Here is a 19,623-nt window from a genome sequence, read left to right as displayed (position 1 = left end):
TATCTTACAAGAAATCCAGAAATTCTTCACAGAATCTTAAAACGGTAATCCCTTCCGACACCGAATGTTCGATTACAATTCCGTTCACACCATTTTTGGTCACGATAAACTACGGAACGGCAAGAGTAAATAATTTCGTATCAGTTAATGTACGATTTTATACAATTGAAAATTACCGACACTTTTTCTGTTACTTGTTAGCAATGAATAAATTTTACCTGAATAAATTTATCGAACCATCTGTTACCGGTGGAATGTTCAGTTCTATTACCGTGAAGGATGTGGTGGGCCATTTCTTCCAACCTCTCGTCCGAAAAGCTCTTCGATCTGGTTTGTTTCCTTACCCCTTTGTTCGATTCATCCATGCACACCACAAACATAGAATTTTCAATAATCCGAATGGATTCTTTATTGATTTCATCTGCGTAATCGTACATTTTAGTTAACGATCAAAGATTTTTAATAGAGAGGATGCGGTCGAAGTTTTAAACGCGAAAACGTGTAAGTCGGACATTCAGCGCTGCCTTCCTGTAAGTCTAGAAGTTTGACAATGGTGTTTGGAACGTCAAAGGAATCATGCTGGACGTTCTAAATGCCATTGTCATACTTCTAAGATTACAGGAAGGCAGCGCTGAATGTTCGACGTTCACGTTTTCGCGTTGAAAACGTCGGCCGCAACCTCTCTAATATCAAAGAAATGGCTTTGGCTTTCATCTCTCACTTTCGATCATTCCTTCTCGTATCCTTGCCCATTCTTTCCGATTGAGAGCTGTGAGAATGCCCACTGGTGGATAGTGTGGTTTCAGCTTACTTAACGCTTCGATTTTCTTGAGCTCTTCTGTGAGAGTGTTTACACTTGGATAACTATCCATAAAAGGAGTCACCCTCATTTGAAATAACTGTTGAATATTTAAACATATAATTGTGAAAACATCAGCATATATCAATCTAATCTATATATATATATATAACGAATGTATGTCTGTGTGTGTGTGTGTGTGTGTGTGTGTGTGTTTGTCTGTGTGTGTGTTTGTCCTTCATGCATTACCACACCATTTATCCGATTGCCATGAAACTTCGGAAAGTTGTTTAATACATTCCGCGATAGGTTTGTGGCATATGTGAAGATAACTATTTCCCCCCTTCCAAAAATATATTTATATATGGATTTAAGGCTTTTATGTCCAACATATGGCGCTAACTTCCGACGACTTAAGTTTGCTTTTCTGTGAGGCATTATGCTTTTCTGTGAGAATGGACTAAAGCAGATCATTTTCTATCTATCTATATAAATAAAATATAACGTTTGTTTGTTCCTACCGATTCCTTTGAAATTTTGACACCACGTTGCATTCGAATACGCACGTGTTTTTATATAATATACATGTCGAAATTCTCCCTACGGGGGGGAAAGGGACAGGATTAAGGCTTACTGTGAAGAACTCGGCTTCTATTTATACTATTTTGCATGCGGTTTTTTGCGTTTTTAATTGCGTTTTAATACGTTACGTCAACAGAATATACACTAAAAAGGGATTTTTCGATATTCCTCAGCGGGAAAAGGGACAAGATTAAGGCTTACTGTGAAGAACTCGGCTTCTATTTATACTATTTTGCATGCGGTTTTTTGCGTTTTTAATTGCGTTTTAATAGGTTACATCAACAGAATATACACTAAAAAGGGATTTTTCGATATTCCTCAGCGGAGAGAGGGACAGGATTAAGGCTTACCGTGAAAAACTTGGCTTCTATTATACTATTTTACATGCGGTTTTTTGCGTTTTTAATTGCGTTTTAATAGGTTACGTCAACAGAATATACACTAAAAAGGGATTTTTCGATATTTCCTCTGCGGGGGAGAGGGACAGGATTAAGGCTTACTGTGAAGAACTCGACTTTTATTATACTATTTTAGATGCGTGTTTGATTGCGTTTTAATAGGGTACGTCAAGAGAATGTACACTAAGAAGGGATTTTTTGAAATTCCCCCCACGGGGGAGGCGTTATACATTTATAATAGATACATTTTGAGCCACAGCAACGCGTGGCCGGGTCTGCTAGTTAATTATAAAATTGTAATTTTGAGTCAATTTATTTGGAAAATGCCTGCAAATTCTTCTTCCCTTATAATAAGAAAAGCAGTTTGATACTTGCAATGAAAAAAGCCGGTTTTTTCTAATCTGAGTAAACTTGATGAATGAAGATAAAGTAAATTGTTCTTCTCATTAAAGATTTTAAATATTAATGATAAACTTTCGAACATTTTCAATTAAAATTTAATAATGTTTACAGAATTTTTTAATGGAGGTTAAAGATTCAATATTTCAGGAAGAAAATGAAAAATTTCCTCGGGACGATAAAGCACTTCAAGCATTTAAAAAGGTTATAAGTAAGTATAAATTGTAATTACAATTAGAATAAAATTAAATATATTTAAATATCTATTGAGTATAATGTAGTTTAAACTTAGAATTAATATAGGCCTATAATATTAGAATCGATTATGCGAAGTTTTGCAATTTTTTACTTTCCCGGCTGTTATATATAAGCACGGAAATTGGACAATAAGTGTTCAATAATTGTAATACTTTTGGACTCAGAGGACCTTGAAACGTCAGGAAGTGCAGAAAAAAGTTGAAGGTTATTTTCTGTATGTGTTAATGTTAGATAGTATAGCGAGCATAATTTTGTTTACTCACATTAAATTTTTATAAGTCTTGTGTGTATGTCGAAAATTGTTCAAAATTTGCAGGGAGGTTTGTGTATTGGGGATTGATGATATTAAATTTTCGGGGTTAAATTTCAAGTGGTGGGGAGACAATGAGGGTTCGTGTCTCCTATCTCGACTGAGGTCAGACTTAATGACGTGTTTTACTCGTTATTAGCATTTCTAATATTTTATAAAACTCACCTGTATCATCACAAAACTCATCAAAATTAAGCTTTTTGTAATTTTATAATAATTAGTAATAAAATAATTATTAACTAAAATGGCATAACAGTTCTCCCAACACAATATTGAAATTTCGCTGGAAAACTTACACAGATCGTTGCTCGATTTTTGTAGGTTTTGTGATTCAATACGAGTGAAAATTTTATTAACTTGAAATTTCGACTCTGTTTTGGTTCACCATTTATATTGTTTATGCTAAATACATACAGAAACAATGTAAAAGGCTGACTCATCCGTACTCGAGTAATGAGGAACACATTCTGTGATTCGTTTTATTCGAGGAGAGTTGTATAAATATTGTAATTTAAACTCAATAATTTTTCTCATCTATTCAGTTAATAATGCTAAATACAGTTGATTCCGTTTAATTGGGACACATTGGGACTAATCCATTTTGGCCAAATTAAGCGGGTGCCCCAATTAACCACTCACCCATTAAGTTATATCTTCTACATTTTAGCTACTGTAATTTATATCTGGTCTTAGGGTGCGACTAAGCAGACGCCAACGAGCGAATTTTCCAAGCGAGAGAGAATATGTGGCGCTAAGACGTCATGACGTTTCACGCTCTATTTCTCGCCGTGGTTGTATATTACAACCACACAGACGAGAGCGAGAAACAGAGAGCATGAACGTCACCTCTTCTCGCTACATATTCTCGCTCGCTCGAAAAATTCACTCGGTGCCTAGTTGCACCCTAACGCTAGTTAAACGAATAAGCGTTTTCTCTCGCAAAACTCAATTCTTTGGATTGCTAAGTAATAAGCGATAAATATGTAAATAATCGCTTATTATAGTCGATTGTTCTAATAACAGTTAGAATAATAAGCGAAGCTTTTACTAGACACTATCTGTAGTAGAGTGTACTGTACATTGACGTAAACTGATGTATATTCGGCGACTTCACCCCAACATTTGGAAGAGTCATGATAAACAATACGTTTGTAATCAAGGCTGTAACTTTACACCTCGTGCTTGTATAGACTTTCAGTTTTTGTTTGAAAGAAAAATATATATTTCCAAGTAATTAACTTTGCAAATTAGTCGGGACTTTTTATTATTTTTATACTTTTTTTCGAAAATTTGTAATTTAAATATTACTAAAAATTTATCCATCGTAAACTGATACGTTTACGAAAGAAGATAAAAAATAGATTGATTTTAATTTGACTTTGATGCAGGACATCGCAATTTATCGTATTCTGCTCCTCCTTTACATAATATAGAGGGGTGCACGTGACGTCACACGACTCCACTCAACAAGCGCGCGACCATGTTGGTTGCCGACCTCGATATCGCCATTTAACACATATTTTTTAAAGTTTAATTTTAATTTATTATGGTCCATTGCGTAGTATTTGGTTGCGATTCTAACCGCGGAAAGCATAAAGATCGGTCGTTATTCTGAATTCCGACGGTAATTCACCATGAAGATAAAAAAACCGAAGATCTTTTCCGGCAAAGGCGAACGGAATGGCTTTCCAGAATTAACAGGCAAAACTTTACCGATTCCTCTGTGACGGATAATAAACGTGTTTGCAATAAACATTTCATTTCAGTTAAATGTACATAATTGGTCTTGTTTTTGGTATTATTTTTTATAAATTGAGATTGCGTTAATTTGTAATTCGTATAGGAGAGAGTAGGGAACTGTGAGATGCTTTTCTTAATTCACGCTTTACTCCGGTAGTTTCACGATTATTTTAATCCTGAGAAAAATAATGGATGCCCCGTAGAAAACATTGGTGTGTCAGTCAAATATTATGTACCATCCATCTTTGAGAAAATTTTTCGTGGTCATAAAATCCTGTTCACTTTAGAATGGATATGGTGACACACACAATTAACTTTTAATTTAAAGGTTACAAATAAAATGTAGGATTTTACTTAATATTTAAACTGAAGTAAAAGGTGCAACGAAAAGATAAATTTCTTTCCTTGATATTTCTTTCATACCTGGTACGTGTTCAGACAATGTTTTAAAGCCAAATTACAGAAGAAAAAAAATAGTTAAATGGAACAATAATGTTTATTAAGAAACTAATATGCATTTACATTTTCTCAGACTGTTATGCCATAAAAGAACATATTAGAATGAATTACAAGGGCTAATGATGGAAATACTTTCTGTAAAGTTACTTTCTTATTATAAATTTTGCTTTTTCACTGCTTTCTATTTTTCTCTACTTGTAAACACAAAAGTATATGTGTATGTGAGCAAAACTTATTGTGAAACTATTTTTTATTTAAAGGAAAACCAGCAAAGCTGTATGATTTAGAATCTCCATATTGGGCCCCAACTATAAACATGGGAGAAAGTAGCGGATCAAAGGAAGCAAGAGCAACACAAGAACAATATGAACGTGCTATGAAAAGAAGAAAAAGTACACAGTGTGAAAAAGTGCATCAAACTGAAGTTTCTTCCAATGAAGAAGTTTCAGAAAGCGTTGTATATTTAACATCAGCTTCAGATTTGTGCAATAATGGAAAGAGCACTGTTTACATGCAAATTGAGAACGAAAAAAAGTTGCATCAATGTCACAAACAGAACTTACTTCCATTATGATACATAATTTAGAACAGTAATGTGATGCACTTTGGAAAGAACTGGCAACATTAAAAGAAACAGCCACCATAAATAATTATTATTCACCTCAGTCATTTCAAGAAAATGATGAAAAAACAAGATTTTTTACAGGAATGGTAAACTTCAATGTCCTTCTGGCTGTATTTGACTTATGTTCTTCTGCTGTTCAACATTCAGAACAAAGCAAATTAACGCAGTTTCAGGAATTTTTGACGTGTTTGACGAGATTCAGAATGACTTTATGTCATCAGGATCTTGCCTACAGGTTTCATGTTTCACGATCAACAGTTTCAAGAATCCTGGAAAAATGGACAAATGTTTTGTATGTTCGTTTGTCTGATTTAATTCACTGGCCAGATAGGGACAGTTTACAGTAAACAATGCCTAGTGTATTTAAAAACTGCCTTGGAGAAAACATTGCCATAATAATAGATTGTTTTGGAATTTTTATTGATAGACCTTCATCATTAATCTCTAGAGCTCAGACTTGGTCACAATATAAACATCACAACACCATAAATTTTTAATAGGAGTAACACCTCAAGGAACAGTATCATTTATTTCGGAACCATGGGGAGGTAGAGTTAGTGACCAATATTTAACTGAGCATTCTGGCTTTTTAAATTATCTCAATCCCGGTGATATTATTTTAGCCGACAGAGGGTTTAATATAGCTGACAGTGTAGGTTTCTATTGTGCAAAGCTTCTACTTCCAGCATACACAAGAGGAAAGAAACAACTTTCAGCTACAGATGTGATGCAGAGCAGAAAACTTTCACATCTGAGGATACATGTAGAAAGAGTAATTGGCCGCATCCGAAATCAATATAGAATCTTGCAGTCTACACTATCAATTGAACTGCTTACAGTTAGAACCAAAGATTCTGTAACAAGAATTGAAAAACTTGTCACAATTTGTTGTGCTCTAATAAACTTATCAAACAGTGTAGTTCCATTTGATTAATAATTTTGTTATAATACAATTTGTTATTTGAGAGTGAAAATCTTTTGCCAACTGACAGTTCCAATAATATGTATAATAAATAAATTTTATTTATTAGTCAAATGAATTACAATATTTATTCAATACTGTAATACATTCTGGGTTTTTATTTTATTTTATTTTTTTTGCTTAAAAGTGGCAATTTTTACATCAAACTAAACAATTTTCTGTACAGTAAAGTATTTTATTCTATAAAATTTATACATTTTCTGAATCTTTTCGTGGGAGTAGAGCTGGCTGGGAAGAAAATTTTTACAATTAGCTCTGGTAAAATACAATGAAAAAACAGGCCTTACATTGTTGCACGATGCTTGCTCAGAACAATTCGTCACGTGTAACGCGTTCAATGTAAATGGACTTTTTTGTCCAAACAACAAAATCACAATAACTAGCATTGCAAATAAACAGCTGAGTTTGAATTTGATAATAGTACACATGATCTTTCTTTAGCGTGAATTTACTCACTTTATTTAGAAAGTTTGGAGGGTTTTCTTCTATATTTTCATCTCTCTTACACCATGGGCACTTAATTTCTATTAAACCTGCTCCACAGCAATTGCAATTTACAATTCCATCTGGTGTTGCACTAATGTAAGCCCAGGACGAAGTTAAGTAAAGTCCACAAGCTTTCATACTAAAATTTTCATGTTTTTTGCATTGTAATCTTTTATACTCATCACAAGCAATTTGTTCATGTTCACAACCCCATACAGTTGCAGCACTCCTAAAGGAGAATTCTTTAGGATAACAATTTTTTTTAATTAACGAAACTGGTGGAGTCTCTATATCTGCTCTACACACACTTTTCATAACAGAAGCAGTTATTCTTCCCGATCTATGCACAAACCACAGCTTGCTTCTACTCTGTGCTTGTGCGTTTTCTTTAATAAATTCGATTTCTTCATCTGTCAGATGTAAAGTTTCAAACACTGTCCTACAGTGATTTAACAGCTGATTCCAAGGCAAGGAAGCTTTTTTGGCATGTAATAAAGTTGTAAGTGGGTTCTTATGTAAAGATGAATTGACATGGTTTGTGAAAGAATTACAGTAACCTGGCATCACTGACAAAATTGCAGCAGTTGGATTATGAACAGAAATTTTGTTCAAAAACTGCTCAAGTTCTTTCTTACTTGGTTTGTTTATACAGGTATTCCAAGCTATATCACTTGACAAATAAGGTTTTTGTATATTTTTTTCAAGGCATTGCCGTTTGCTTGCAGTTGCAGCTGACATAAAGTTCATTTTTCGTAGTGGTTTGTAACCACAATCTTTTACATGTGGCACAATCCAATTATTTGGTCGGTCAGTACATGTCTGGGAGCTCCTTATTTTAATTCCTTCTGCAATGGCAAAAAGAATAGTACCAACATGAAAGCAGGAGGAAGATTTTCCAGCCATGCAATTGCAATGCCCAGTTATCATCTCTCCATTTTTCTTCGCTAAAACCCACACTACTAACGCTGGCTGCTGTAGATTTTGTGAGTGATTAACCTGTGTACAAAAACAATGTAAGAAACGGTGCTATTTACTTTAAATAATATATTTAAACAATTTATAGGTTAGAAATAATGCTTCTAGCTCACAACATAAATTAAGATTAAAGTAATAAGCCCTAATATTTCAAGCATCTCTGTATGGATGTATTAGGCTAGTGTGGGGTCATTATGCCTGAAATATGCTGATGAGATGCTTAAAATTCATTCTACTAAAAATTTGATTGTGGTTAATTAAAGACTATTTATTTGTAAAAATTTGGTCTATTTTGCTCCATTTAATCCCTGATATGATAAATACGGCTATAAAAAATTAGAGGATTTATTAAGCTAATTAATCTAATCTTAATAATAGGTTGTTAGACTTGCATAACACAAAACCATGGTGACAAAAAAAAATTGATGGTAATTATAAATACAACTTAATCAACTTAAAATATGACTAAATATAAAATTAAATTCATCTTTACATAATGCAGTTTATGTTATGAGAAATGGAAAGTCTCAAATGAAAATACGTACCTTTCCTACAAGCAAAATTAAATCATTACGAACGGCTCTAGATAAAATATCACGATGGATAAATCCGTTTGTCAAATAATTATGAGTATTGAGTGATTTGTATGCCTTCATCTGATCCAGTGTAACAGCATTAGTTGTTAAAACCAAATAATTTACTATGTCTCCATGTTCTATAGTGGGCCCACGTGGTTAAATCGTTGAAAAAAAAATCTGTTGGTTTCATTTCGTATGGAACCCATCCAATAAAAAAAGTTTTTTTTTTATATTCTATCAAATCATTATCTTTTAAATCGGCTGCATAGCCAGGTAAGATGCCTTTCTTCCACGTTGACATAATAAGCAAACAAGCAGGGTAAAGTCAAATCAGCAACCAATATGGCGGATGATTGTTTTGGTGGGTGTGGCGATGATGTTTATCACGTGACTGCACCCCCTCTATAGGTTCCAGAGGTTTCACCATCCTTTAACGCTTGTATAATAGCGCTCCAGCGTTCATCTCTTCACTGAGAATTAGCTATTTGAGCTATAGAAAAAATAGGATCAACTTCTTTTATTTGTCGGATTGGTATACAACTGAGGGCGCAGCATTTTTATGAGAATTTCCCGCCTTATGTACGATATCGAAGTTAAATTCTTGAAGGGAAAAGATCCAACGAGATAATCTCGAGTTGGTGGTAGAATCTTTGCAATCTAAAAGCCATCGAAGGGGTCGATGGTCAGTAATGACGGTAAATTTGCATCTGTATAGGTACGGTTTGAAATATTTCACAGCCCATACTGTGGCTAAGCACTCCTTTTCTGTTGCGCTATAATTTAACTCCGGTTTCCTTAGTAACCGGCTAGCATAGGCGATAGGTTTCTCCTGGCCATTCTCTTCTTGGGACAATACCGCTCCTAAGGCGGCGTTTGACGCATCTGTTGCGAGGAGGAAAGGCTTTGTAAATTCAGGAGATTTTAATAATGGTGCCGACATCATAATTTTCTTAAGTTTCTCGAAACTTTCTCGTTGATTGAGTCCTCATTCGAAAGGTACATCCTTTCGAAGTAGGTCTGTTAGAGGTTTAGTGATCTTTGCATAAGCGTCCACGTGTTGTCGATAATAGCCAGTTAGGCCCAAAAAGGATCCTATCTCCCGCTCGTTCACAGGTGTTAGAAAATGTAGAATGCTTTTTTTTTGTCAGAGTCTGGCTTTATGCCATGTTCAGAGATTTGATGGCCTAAAAATTTCGTGCCAGTGCAGAAAGTGGCATTTTTTGGCTTTAGCTATATTCCAGCATCACCTAATCTTTGGAAGATATGTTCCAACCATTCAAGGTGGCTAGGGAAATCAGGACTGTAAGTTAAAATGTCGTCCATGTATACAAGGCATGTCTTTCCCTTTAGGTCGTGTAGGACAAAATCCATTGTTCGTTCAAATGCTGCAGGCGAGTTACGCATTCCCATGGGGCATCTGTTCCATTGGTAGTGACCGTCTGGGGTGGAAAAAGCGGTCTTCTCTCTATCACACACCCTTAATTGCCAAAATCCAGAGACGATGTCCATCGTAGAAAAATATTTTGCTGTCCCATTAGGCTGTGAGATTCTTGCACCTGAGAAGGGGGATAAGGGTCTACCTTAGTAATTTTATTTAGTTTACGAAGATCTATCACGAGGCGTAACGAACCATCTTTTTTCTTAACTAAAAGGGCAGCCAAACTCCAAGGGGAAGTAGAATCCTTAATAATTCATTTTTTTTTCATTCATTACATTTAAATGCTTAATAATGTTATAAGCCAAGAGGCCATCCACAATATCATTTAATTGCTGCTGTTGGGCATAGGGGATTTGATATGGAGGAGAGTAAATAGGTGCCGCGTCACCAATATCAATTTTATGTTGCACAATATCGCAATAGCCCAAGTCATAGTCATTTAAGGCAAAAACGTGCCTGTATTTATACAATAGGGATAAAAGTGCTTGTTTCTCATGTTTAGGAATGCCAGTCCAGTCAAACAGCTGCCCAAATTCAGCCTTTGGAAGGGTTGAGGTTTGTCGTCTTTTATGGCATCCACAGGCATAGGTTTCTCTAGCGCTTCGAAAAATGTGCCAACTTTGACACCTTTATCTAGTTTAACCATTTTGTTAGTAGCATTCAGGAGATGTACGAGGACTTGTCCCTTGTTATTAGGAGCGACCAATAGATTAGCTCTCGATATCCCTTCCTGAGTGAAGGGGATAGTCTCTATAACTCCCGTTTTACGAGTACGTTTTACCTCTAAAATCCTAGCAGTTACTACATTCTCTGTCAAAGGAGAAAGTCGACATGGTTCCACAATCACTACGTCATTCCTTTTCTCCATTCCTGTTTGACAGCGTGGCCTCATACTTGACCTGGTTTCTTTCGATAATTGGGTGGTATCCCTACTAACCCGTTTTCGGCTTTTTCTGTTCCTTTTTGTTGCCCTCTGTCTATCTAGTGCAGTCTCTCTCTTCATCTTGCGGTTCCTCGCATTTTCGAAGGGTATCACCGTCCAGGAGGGGAGGATTAATTCTGCAGCCTCTAAATCAATAAGGAAACCTTTTTCGGCAATCATATCCTTGCCAATAATGCTGTCACAAGAGTAGGTAACATCTATGTCCCCAAGACAACATGCAAATGGAAAGCGCAAGTTTCCTATCTGAAAGGTAGGGCTCATAATGCTATAGGTTTGAATAAGGTACCCAGTAGCACTCCGCAAATCAGTTTCCTTGCTCCGATCTATGGAAACTCGTTTGTTGATAGCGTCTGCAAAAGCTTTTGATAACAGTGACACCTTGGCTCCTGTATCTGTTTGCACTACAGCCGGATTTCTTCTGATATAACATTCAAAGGAAGCCTCGCGTGGTGACGTTGTACATTTGGTAGTGTTGAGAGAAAAAGTTTTTCGAGTCTGTCTCGGAGTAGTTGTAACAATCTGCCCACCCGGATATTTGGCTGACCTTTGCCTGTTTCTACGATAAGTAGAATTAGAGGTTCGTTCGAGAGTATGTTGAGGTCATTGGCCTTCAACGCTTCACGCATTGCGTTTCCATCAGATCTGCTTCGCTTGCCAAGGTTGTGGTCAGAAACAGACCCAGTTACTGTCAGCTGCTCTTTCGCGCCTCAGTGGGGAGTCATTTCGTTGTTGGGCGCCGTGATTGTTATTGTCATTATCTCGGCGATCGGCGAGTTCCTGTTCCAATTTGGGTTGGGTTGACTATTGGGTCGATTGGATCGACGACTAGAACGATTTTCGCTCTGCCTGAAAAGCGGATTATTAAAATTTTTTATTAATGTTACCTGGATTATTCTGTCTGGAGATAGGTTTCCAAGAATTATTGCGAGAACAGTCGCGTTTAAAACTATCCATTCGAGTTTTAAGCTCCTCCATTGCTGCAGTTAAACGTTGTAGATCATCTAAGGAAGGGGGAGAATCGGTCGACTTATCGTTTTCCCGAATTGTACGCATTATCCCTCGCGGGTGTGCGGTGAGATTCTCAATTGTTTCTTCGCTAATAGCGGCCTTTAAGGCCTCATCGAATGTTTCTGCCTCGCGGCTCATTACCCTCTCACGAATTCTAATATTGATCCCATTTAACAATTGTTCCTTGAGCCTTTCATCTAACTTCTTTCTTTGAACTCTTTCGATAATCATACTTTCCGCGGTATTCGCACCGGGCTCGGGCTTGATTTCTATATTCATCACTAGCGCTTGGAGTCTAGCAGCATAGGTCTGTACATCCTCGTCCCGTTTTTGAACACAGGCATAAAATTTTGATAATCTAAAAGTAAATGGCTCACGTTCAAAGCGGGCTATCATCAACCTCTTAAACTCGTCGAAGTCATCGACTTCTTTAATTCGTCTGTCCTTTTGGACAAATTCTCTACCTATTCCCGTAAGTTTTAGCTTAGCTACCGCTAACATCTGTGGCTTTGACCAGGCGGCTACCTTGGTAACGTCTGCCAAAGAATCAAAAAAATCAGTTTTTCTAAAACCACCTGCTTCTCCCATGAATACGGGCAATAAGGGTATAATACCGCCCAGACTGCCCAACGTGAGTGGGGGCGCTGGTTTGGATTAGGGTAGCCTGGCCCAGCTGCACGATGGGGAATGTCTTCCATTGCGTTTACGGCTCAATTCTAGTATCTAAGGTAGGGAAAGACACCTAATTCGATTCAGTCGTGTTGCTCAGATATGGCCTTTTTGTTCGCCTTAACAGGGTTCCGAAAAAGTCGAAACTCCATTCCTGAAAAACCAATTAGTGGGTACCGAGGAGGAACGACGAGGTCAGACCTCTGTCTAATTCTGGCTAACAAGTCGGAGAGACTTTCCACGAGTCAGAGATGGCATATCTTATTTGTCGGTAGGGATCCCGTAGGGACAGGACTACTTTTCATCCAGTCGAGTGTAGGAGGGAAGGTGGAGTCATGGTAAGGCGATAAGCGAATATTCGCGAAAACAAGACACTATGTAACAGGATAACAACGATTTAATGAAAAAAATTACGTTACAAAAATCTGACATTAAAGGGGTGACATATATAAAAAGCTATATATCCCTACCACGCAAAGAGAGAGAGAGCTCACATAGATGAGTTCCATACCTCTTAGAACATCAGTATTTCAAATATTCCGTTGGAGACAAAAATCGGTACTTCTTTTAAAGGGCAAGAGTCGGTAACTCTAAAGGCACAAAGTAAAATTTTTCGTTAGGCACAAGGACAAGATGGATTAGATCGTGACGCGATCTAGGTCGATGATTGACTCTCTTCTCGGGGGAGAGGGGAAAGAAAGCCTCTTATATAGCTTTCTGCTAAGAAAGTTGGTCACGTGAATGTGATTAGGTCACAGATGTTCCCGGGTATGGAAACAATACGGCGAATTTGAGCGCTAACTATAAACTTAAGTTGCAAGATAATCTGTACTCAGCGTAAGAACAATGGATAGTTGACAGTTATACAGCTGGGGACCCATATTTTCTCGGCCAGGACCTTTTCTAGGCAGGATGTTTATAATAGGAAAATTTTCAATTCAATATAGGGAACAATTTATTATAATTCGGATTATATTTGGATTATATCCGGATATAAGTAAGGGGTAGTTATATTAATAAAGGGGTAATTATATTAATTCGGATATAATTTATTATAATTTTACGTTCAAGGAGATTTCCAGATCTCAAAATGTGGTTGTTTCCATTCGTTGTGTTAGGTAAACGATCTACAATGACCATAGCCATACGTTTAAATAGGTGTGTTAACAGAAGTGTGTTATTAATGGTAGGTCATCTTAATCTAATTTGTTTTTTTTTCTTTTGTAGAGCACAACATTCACAACTTTGACAATAATTTCTAATGTCTCTATTTAGAGTAAACCATAAAAATAGCAATTTAAATTTTTGTTTCATTTTCTGCAACTCCAAGTGACTTTCAATAGGAGTAGCGTGATAAATACGTAAAGTATATGGAATTAAGATAGATGGTAAGACTAATCGTTTTAGAGATTTTCTTCTGATTGGTAAGTTGTTTATGTCGATCACGTTTAATTAACAATCTGGTAGATGTTTTATATGTCCATACCAAACACCTATCGACTAACAAAAAATAAAATCTAATATTATTATATGAGGGCAGCGTGTATTACACCTGCATGACTATGTGTTATTATATTGATTAAAGGAGACATTAATAAAACTCTCTATCACATCATCTTACATGTAACATTTTACAGATAATTAATGTTAGTGTGAATTATAAATGTATATTTCTCAAATTGAGCGTTACGGGATTGTTCCTTAAAACAATAATTGTTAGAACTATTATTATTGAGAACCATGTAGAGGAATAGGCTTTTTATAATCATTACATTGCTCCAGTCGATCAGCTTTATTTGTATTCATTCTTTAATTAAAATGAAAGAGCCATTGATGAGATTTTCCTTAATAAATAAATAAATAAAAATTCTTAGTCACGCCACAGATATTCATATGATGAATTTAACCGTATTTTAATTGATAAACAGTAAGAGTACAAAGTATTTTTCATAAACGTCTATAACTTATAACAATTAAAATTCCTGCTTAATGTATCTACGCTTCGAAACGTAAAAGGAATGTGTTTTGCGTGTGGATGGATAATGTCCTTCAAACTATAATATTCTAGTGCTTGTATCGCAGATGATACAAATTTAGGTACAAAATTCTTCTTTTCTGATTATGAAATACAGTACAAAGTGTCAATCAGTTGTGTTCTGCTATAGATCAAAATTGAAATTCAAATGTCTGAGCAGGATATTGCTGTCTGATGCCAGATACATTATTATAATAAAAATTTCATAGCCGATTACGAAATAAATATAAATGTTTTTTGTTATAAGTTATAAGTTTTGTCATATATCGGGAAAAATATATGTTCTTACCGACGTAATACAGTATCTTTCATAATTTTGCCATTCTTAATCCAGTTTTTTCTTCGGCATACCTTCATAATATTTTTCGTTTGTTACTCACGTGTAATGCTGTGTACGGTATGTTGTAACATTAAATTTAATAAATGATATTGACTAAAGGTAAATAGTTACAATTTCCATATCTATTCAGTAGATGTTTTCATTTTCAAGTTAGAAATTCTAAAAATACTTTTACACGTGCTGGTATTTTTTTCAAAAAGCGACTACATCTTTATTACTTGATGCAAAGATAACCAAAAACTAAATATTTTTCTGAACTAATTACATAATTGTAGACCACAGTATTCCATTACAAGTATTGAGGTATAGTTTTTATGTTTTCAAAAGAAAACAATTCATCCTTTTCTTTTACAAAGTATTGTTAAACACATTCATACTGCTAAAATCTCTTCTACATAATTTTTCTTTATGCAACACACCACTCACTTGAATCAACGAAGAAAATGTCGAGTAGAGTCCGCTAATCACCTAAAAAGTAAAACAATTTTCATGTAAGTGTTTTAATTTACAATGGGAGTTTAATTTACTACTCACCCTCATTACAAAATTTCTTTTTACGTAAAAGAAGCCACCTATCGATATTCCCAATGGGTTTTTTCCAAATCTTTTCATAAAATTGATTATCTAAAAATTAAGAAATTTCATTATCATAAGTGAAATAACTATTAATGGAAGAATTTAACTTTGGTAGTAGTTAAAACTTCTAATTTAGCTCCTCCACTCTCACCCAAAAACCCTTAATTTTTTCATATATATACTGAATTAAAAAAGCATTTCTGATGTAAAACCTTATGACAATTCGTATAAATTTTTTCCCTTCGTTTCTCTTTGGTAAAGGTAAGCTTTAAGCTTTGCACTTTACATAAAATGTAGAACACAATAACAAAAATTTTGTTGATACCGCTTCAAAGCGACAAGCTTATTTTTTTCAAAGGAATATTGATTTAAAAAATTTGACTGTAATTTAAATTGTCATAGTTTCGTACATCTGAAAGATATTTGTTCAAATTTAATTTATTTAAGAACAATCTAAAGCGCGTTTTATTTGTGTTCTAACTTTATAAACCCAGTCTTTTTCATATACAATATATTATGCTTAAGAATATAAATTTAATTCAAAATGCTTAGAAATAAGCTTTTGTCTAGACAAAATTAAAATCTAAAAAGTATAAAAATAAACGTACCTTTAACTTGAATAATGGTGATAAATCGGCACAAAACACTTTTTCAATAGAAATGAAATTGTCATACAACTAAATAAATAAATATGTGATGTTAAAATCAAAAACGTGTAATTTACCAAATTAAATTATAGCGAAATTGTGAAAAGTCGTTCTATTTAATTATATTAGTCGCAAACAAAATGAAAAGTAAAAATTATCACATTTTACATATTGTTTTAGAATTTCAATATTAGTTATAAAAATTATGTCTATTTATCAAGTCATAAGATATTTCCTACATAATTAAAATAAGATAGAAAAGTTTAAAATGTAAATCTATATTAAGCAATTTTCACGTATTCAACAAGTTATAAAAATACTACACATATTGCTTTAACAAATCTACATATACTGTATATTATAAGATGACTGTCTATATTTCTTTTATATTCTTTAATAAACTTTTATTGATTTATACCAGGTTTTTCTTACTTCCTATATAGGTTCGAGCCGTATATATAGTTTACGAAAAAACCACGATATTTTACTCGTTTTTTCGATTCATTTCCTAGAACTTTGTTGAAAATTTAACAGTGATAAACTGAAATAATTAGTTTAACCTTAGGTTACCACTGTTTATGACACAGAATAACCATAATTAAAGTCTACTTACTGTGACTCTACGTCGTAAATTATATTTTAAATTATTATTGTTTACTAGGACAGAAAAAAACGAAGAAACTGTTTTAACTTTGCTACTGCTTCCTATTTATGACCAATCGATTAAAATAAGTTTTATTACTATTAAAAATCCTAGGAGGTAATAATAATTTGAAATAACCAGTATAACTGTAGTTTACGTGCTAATAAATATAAAAATTTGATTACGGCTATTTAAAATTTTCAAATGTATTACATATTATAAAATAACATATAAACTTGTTTCATATTTTAAATTTTTACTAACCATCGAAGTAAAAGCAGACAATTTCCAACAGACTGCAACAAATGTAAACAGCGAAACTACAGAAACAGACGAGATGACAATACGTAAATAGAATTCCATCTTTACAAACAATCCAGCATACAACATAAAAGAGGTGATGTAAACCAAATGAGTGTAAAGAAAGGGGAGAAAAATCTTCCATTTTTCATTCAGAACTTCGAAGAATTCCCAAATTTCCAAGTGTTTTTCAAATGTTTCTTCAACTTCTTCTTTTAGTGAGTAACTTCTTATTTTCAGTTGAGTTAAGTCTTCAGAAAGCTTGATACATCTTTCACCAATCAGAAATAATGAGACTCTAAATATTAAAAATAAAGAGAATATTTGACCTGCACAATAAATCAGCAATACTGTATGAAACACAGAACAAATGAATGCTTCTGTGTCTGTTCCGTTTTGTCTTTTAATTTCAAGAAATAAAGAAAAGTACGATACGATGGGAAACGAAATAAATATTCCCATCATTATGAAGAAATCCATTAATAAATATTTACGCAGTGCGCTGATACTTCGCAGTTCTTCATAATAACTGCTTTTCACGCAATGAAATGAAAGTTTATTTTTCTTTAATAGTGTAAGTTGTCCGGCAAAATACTCCATAAGAATAAACGATATTACTGCTGCAGATAATTCATAGTCATTAAAAACACGAAGAACTCGTAAAGCGTAAATATCCGGTTCGTAAATTCTTATGAAGCATACAACTGCTACAATCCAAAGAAATATTTCAACTAAACTATTATAAATATTATAAAAAAACGATAAAATGTTCGCTCTTCGTTGTTCTGGTTCCAGTTTGATGCACTGACAAGGGATTACGATGTCCAGACCGAATAATTTTGCAGAATTTAATATTGGGAATAAAATATACGCCAAGCAAAAAGACTTATCTGAAGACGACAGCATGTTAGATTACTTCACTGATTACTGTTATTACTTATTTGGTTCTTGTATGAAAGTGATGAAGCATATTGGTGCTCACGTTTATAAATTTGTTATGTTTCTGTTGGGAAGAGTGTAATGATAAAACGATTTTACTTAGTCATTATCTAATTACATGATATTAACTTAGTTTAAAAGGCTTTAATGCACTTATCCACTTAGTATAAAAGTTTTTAATGGCTGTAGATGTGAAATACACTCAGTAGTTCATCCTATGCACAAACACGAAAGACTAGAGTTAATGGATAATGAATTTCAGTAATGTTAAAGCTGTTCACCATTCAGTTCTATTAATAGAACATGCGTATTTTATATAATCTTTATTATATATGCACACGCATATAATCGATAATTCTTTATTCGAAAGCCAAAATCAATACTGAAGATTTTCTAATACACGACAATAAATTAAAAATTTAGCAACGAGACGCTTAACATTCTTGGCAATGTTTAAAACTTGGTGTGCGCCGCCATCTGTAACACTATTTTATATTTGTAATCATAAAATGACAGAAATTTCAATTTTCAGAGAATGGGTGTATTTCATAAAATGTTGTGTGTGTTATAACGAGTAAAATCGGTTTTAGATATGACACACACCCTTTCTTATCTGCTCACCACATCGATTTTTAACTGCCAAAATCAATTCTCTTAATACGAAAACCTCTCTGCAAAATAACAGAAATTTTCGACATAACGCACAGGAGTTATTAAGATTCAAATATAGTTAGGAAAATCGCGCTCCACACACACACACTAACATTCATACTTACTGAAAAAATTATGAAAATATTTTAGCATTTCTCGACGTTTCATCGTCTCGAATGTAAAAATATAAAAATCTTGAGGATCATGTTTTACTGATTTACTCATTTTTTATTGTTATATATGAGATGTGTTTAAAAAAAACCCAAACTTTTGTCATACAAAGTTTTTTACCGCAATTACAATATTATAAATGTTTGTTTTCTTTAACGTACTCTTCCTATTCCTACTTGTAATGCACCGTTATCATTGTTTTTGCCACTGTTAAAATGCAGGCTGGAAACAGTTTATTCAGATGGCCCAAACTGTTACTGCAAATTATGTTCAATCTCATTTATATTTTCAGAACGATATTCTTATAGAGTGGTTTTGAACTTTGCAGGGGCCATGTCTGGAGCGTATAAGATTGGGTAAATCCGCCACGTTGTTAGTGACAAAAAAATCGTTGACGAGCAGTGATGTGAGACATGGCGTGTTGTGATGATGCAACCAGCTCAGGTCTCTTCCCTTGCACATCTTTCTTCAAACGCTATAAAACTTGTGCATAGAACTCTTTGTCAATGGTCTGACCTTCTGGCACGAATTTATGATTTACTATGTTTCGATAATCAAAAGAGAAATCAACACCTGACTGTCTGTTTAGCAAATACCGTTTGAGCCGAAGATCCGGAATAACCATAGATGAATTGCATAAAAATCGTGCATTATTTGCATAAAGACGATACA

At 34.3% G+C, this 19,623-nt stretch overlaps 1 protein-coding gene and 1 pseudogene across 1 annotated transcript; one reads left to right on the top strand and one right to left on the bottom strand.

The window, feature by feature from the left end:
• Positions 1–4: 4 nt before the first annotated feature.
• LOC136973198 (choline O-acetyltransferase-like) lies at positions 5–890 on the bottom strand. Its single transcript, XM_067267899.1, has 3 exons — positions 722–890; positions 219–421; positions 5–109 (listed from the first exon to the last, which is right to left on the bottom strand). The coding sequence occupies exons 1-3, from the start codon at positions 888–890 to the stop codon at positions 5–7; spliced, it is 477 nt and encodes a 158-aa protein (XP_067124000.1).
• Positions 891–5,653: 4,763 nt separating this feature from the next.
• LOC136973197 (uncharacterized) lies at positions 5,654–6,504 on the top strand (annotated as a pseudogene).
• The last annotated feature ends 13,119 nt before the right edge of the window (positions 6,505–19,623 follow it).

This window comes from Centruroides vittatus, unplaced genomic scaffold, assembly GCF_030686945.1.
Source record: "Centruroides vittatus isolate TY-2023 unplaced genomic scaffold, ASM3068694v2 contig_3107, whole genome shotgun sequence".
Lineage (NCBI taxonomy): Eukaryota > Metazoa > Arthropoda > Arachnida > Scorpiones > Buthidae > Centruroides > Centruroides vittatus.
This window is presented reverse-complemented; position numbering and strand designations above follow the sequence as displayed.

Excerpts from the sequence above, each read along its gene's own strand:
- LOC136973198 (XM_067267899.1), bottom strand. The coding sequence starts at position 890 with ATGAGGGTGACTCCTTTTATGGATAGTTATCCAAGTGTAAACACTCTC. Across the intron at positions 422-721 it reads ACGAGAAGGAATGATCGAAA|ATGAAATCAATAAAGAATCC; the intron begins GTGAGAGATGAA and ends ACGATTACGCAG. Across the intron at positions 110-218 it reads GGTTCGATAAATTTATTCAG|TTTATCGTGACCAAAAATGG; the intron begins GTAAAATTTATT and ends GCCGTTCCGTAG.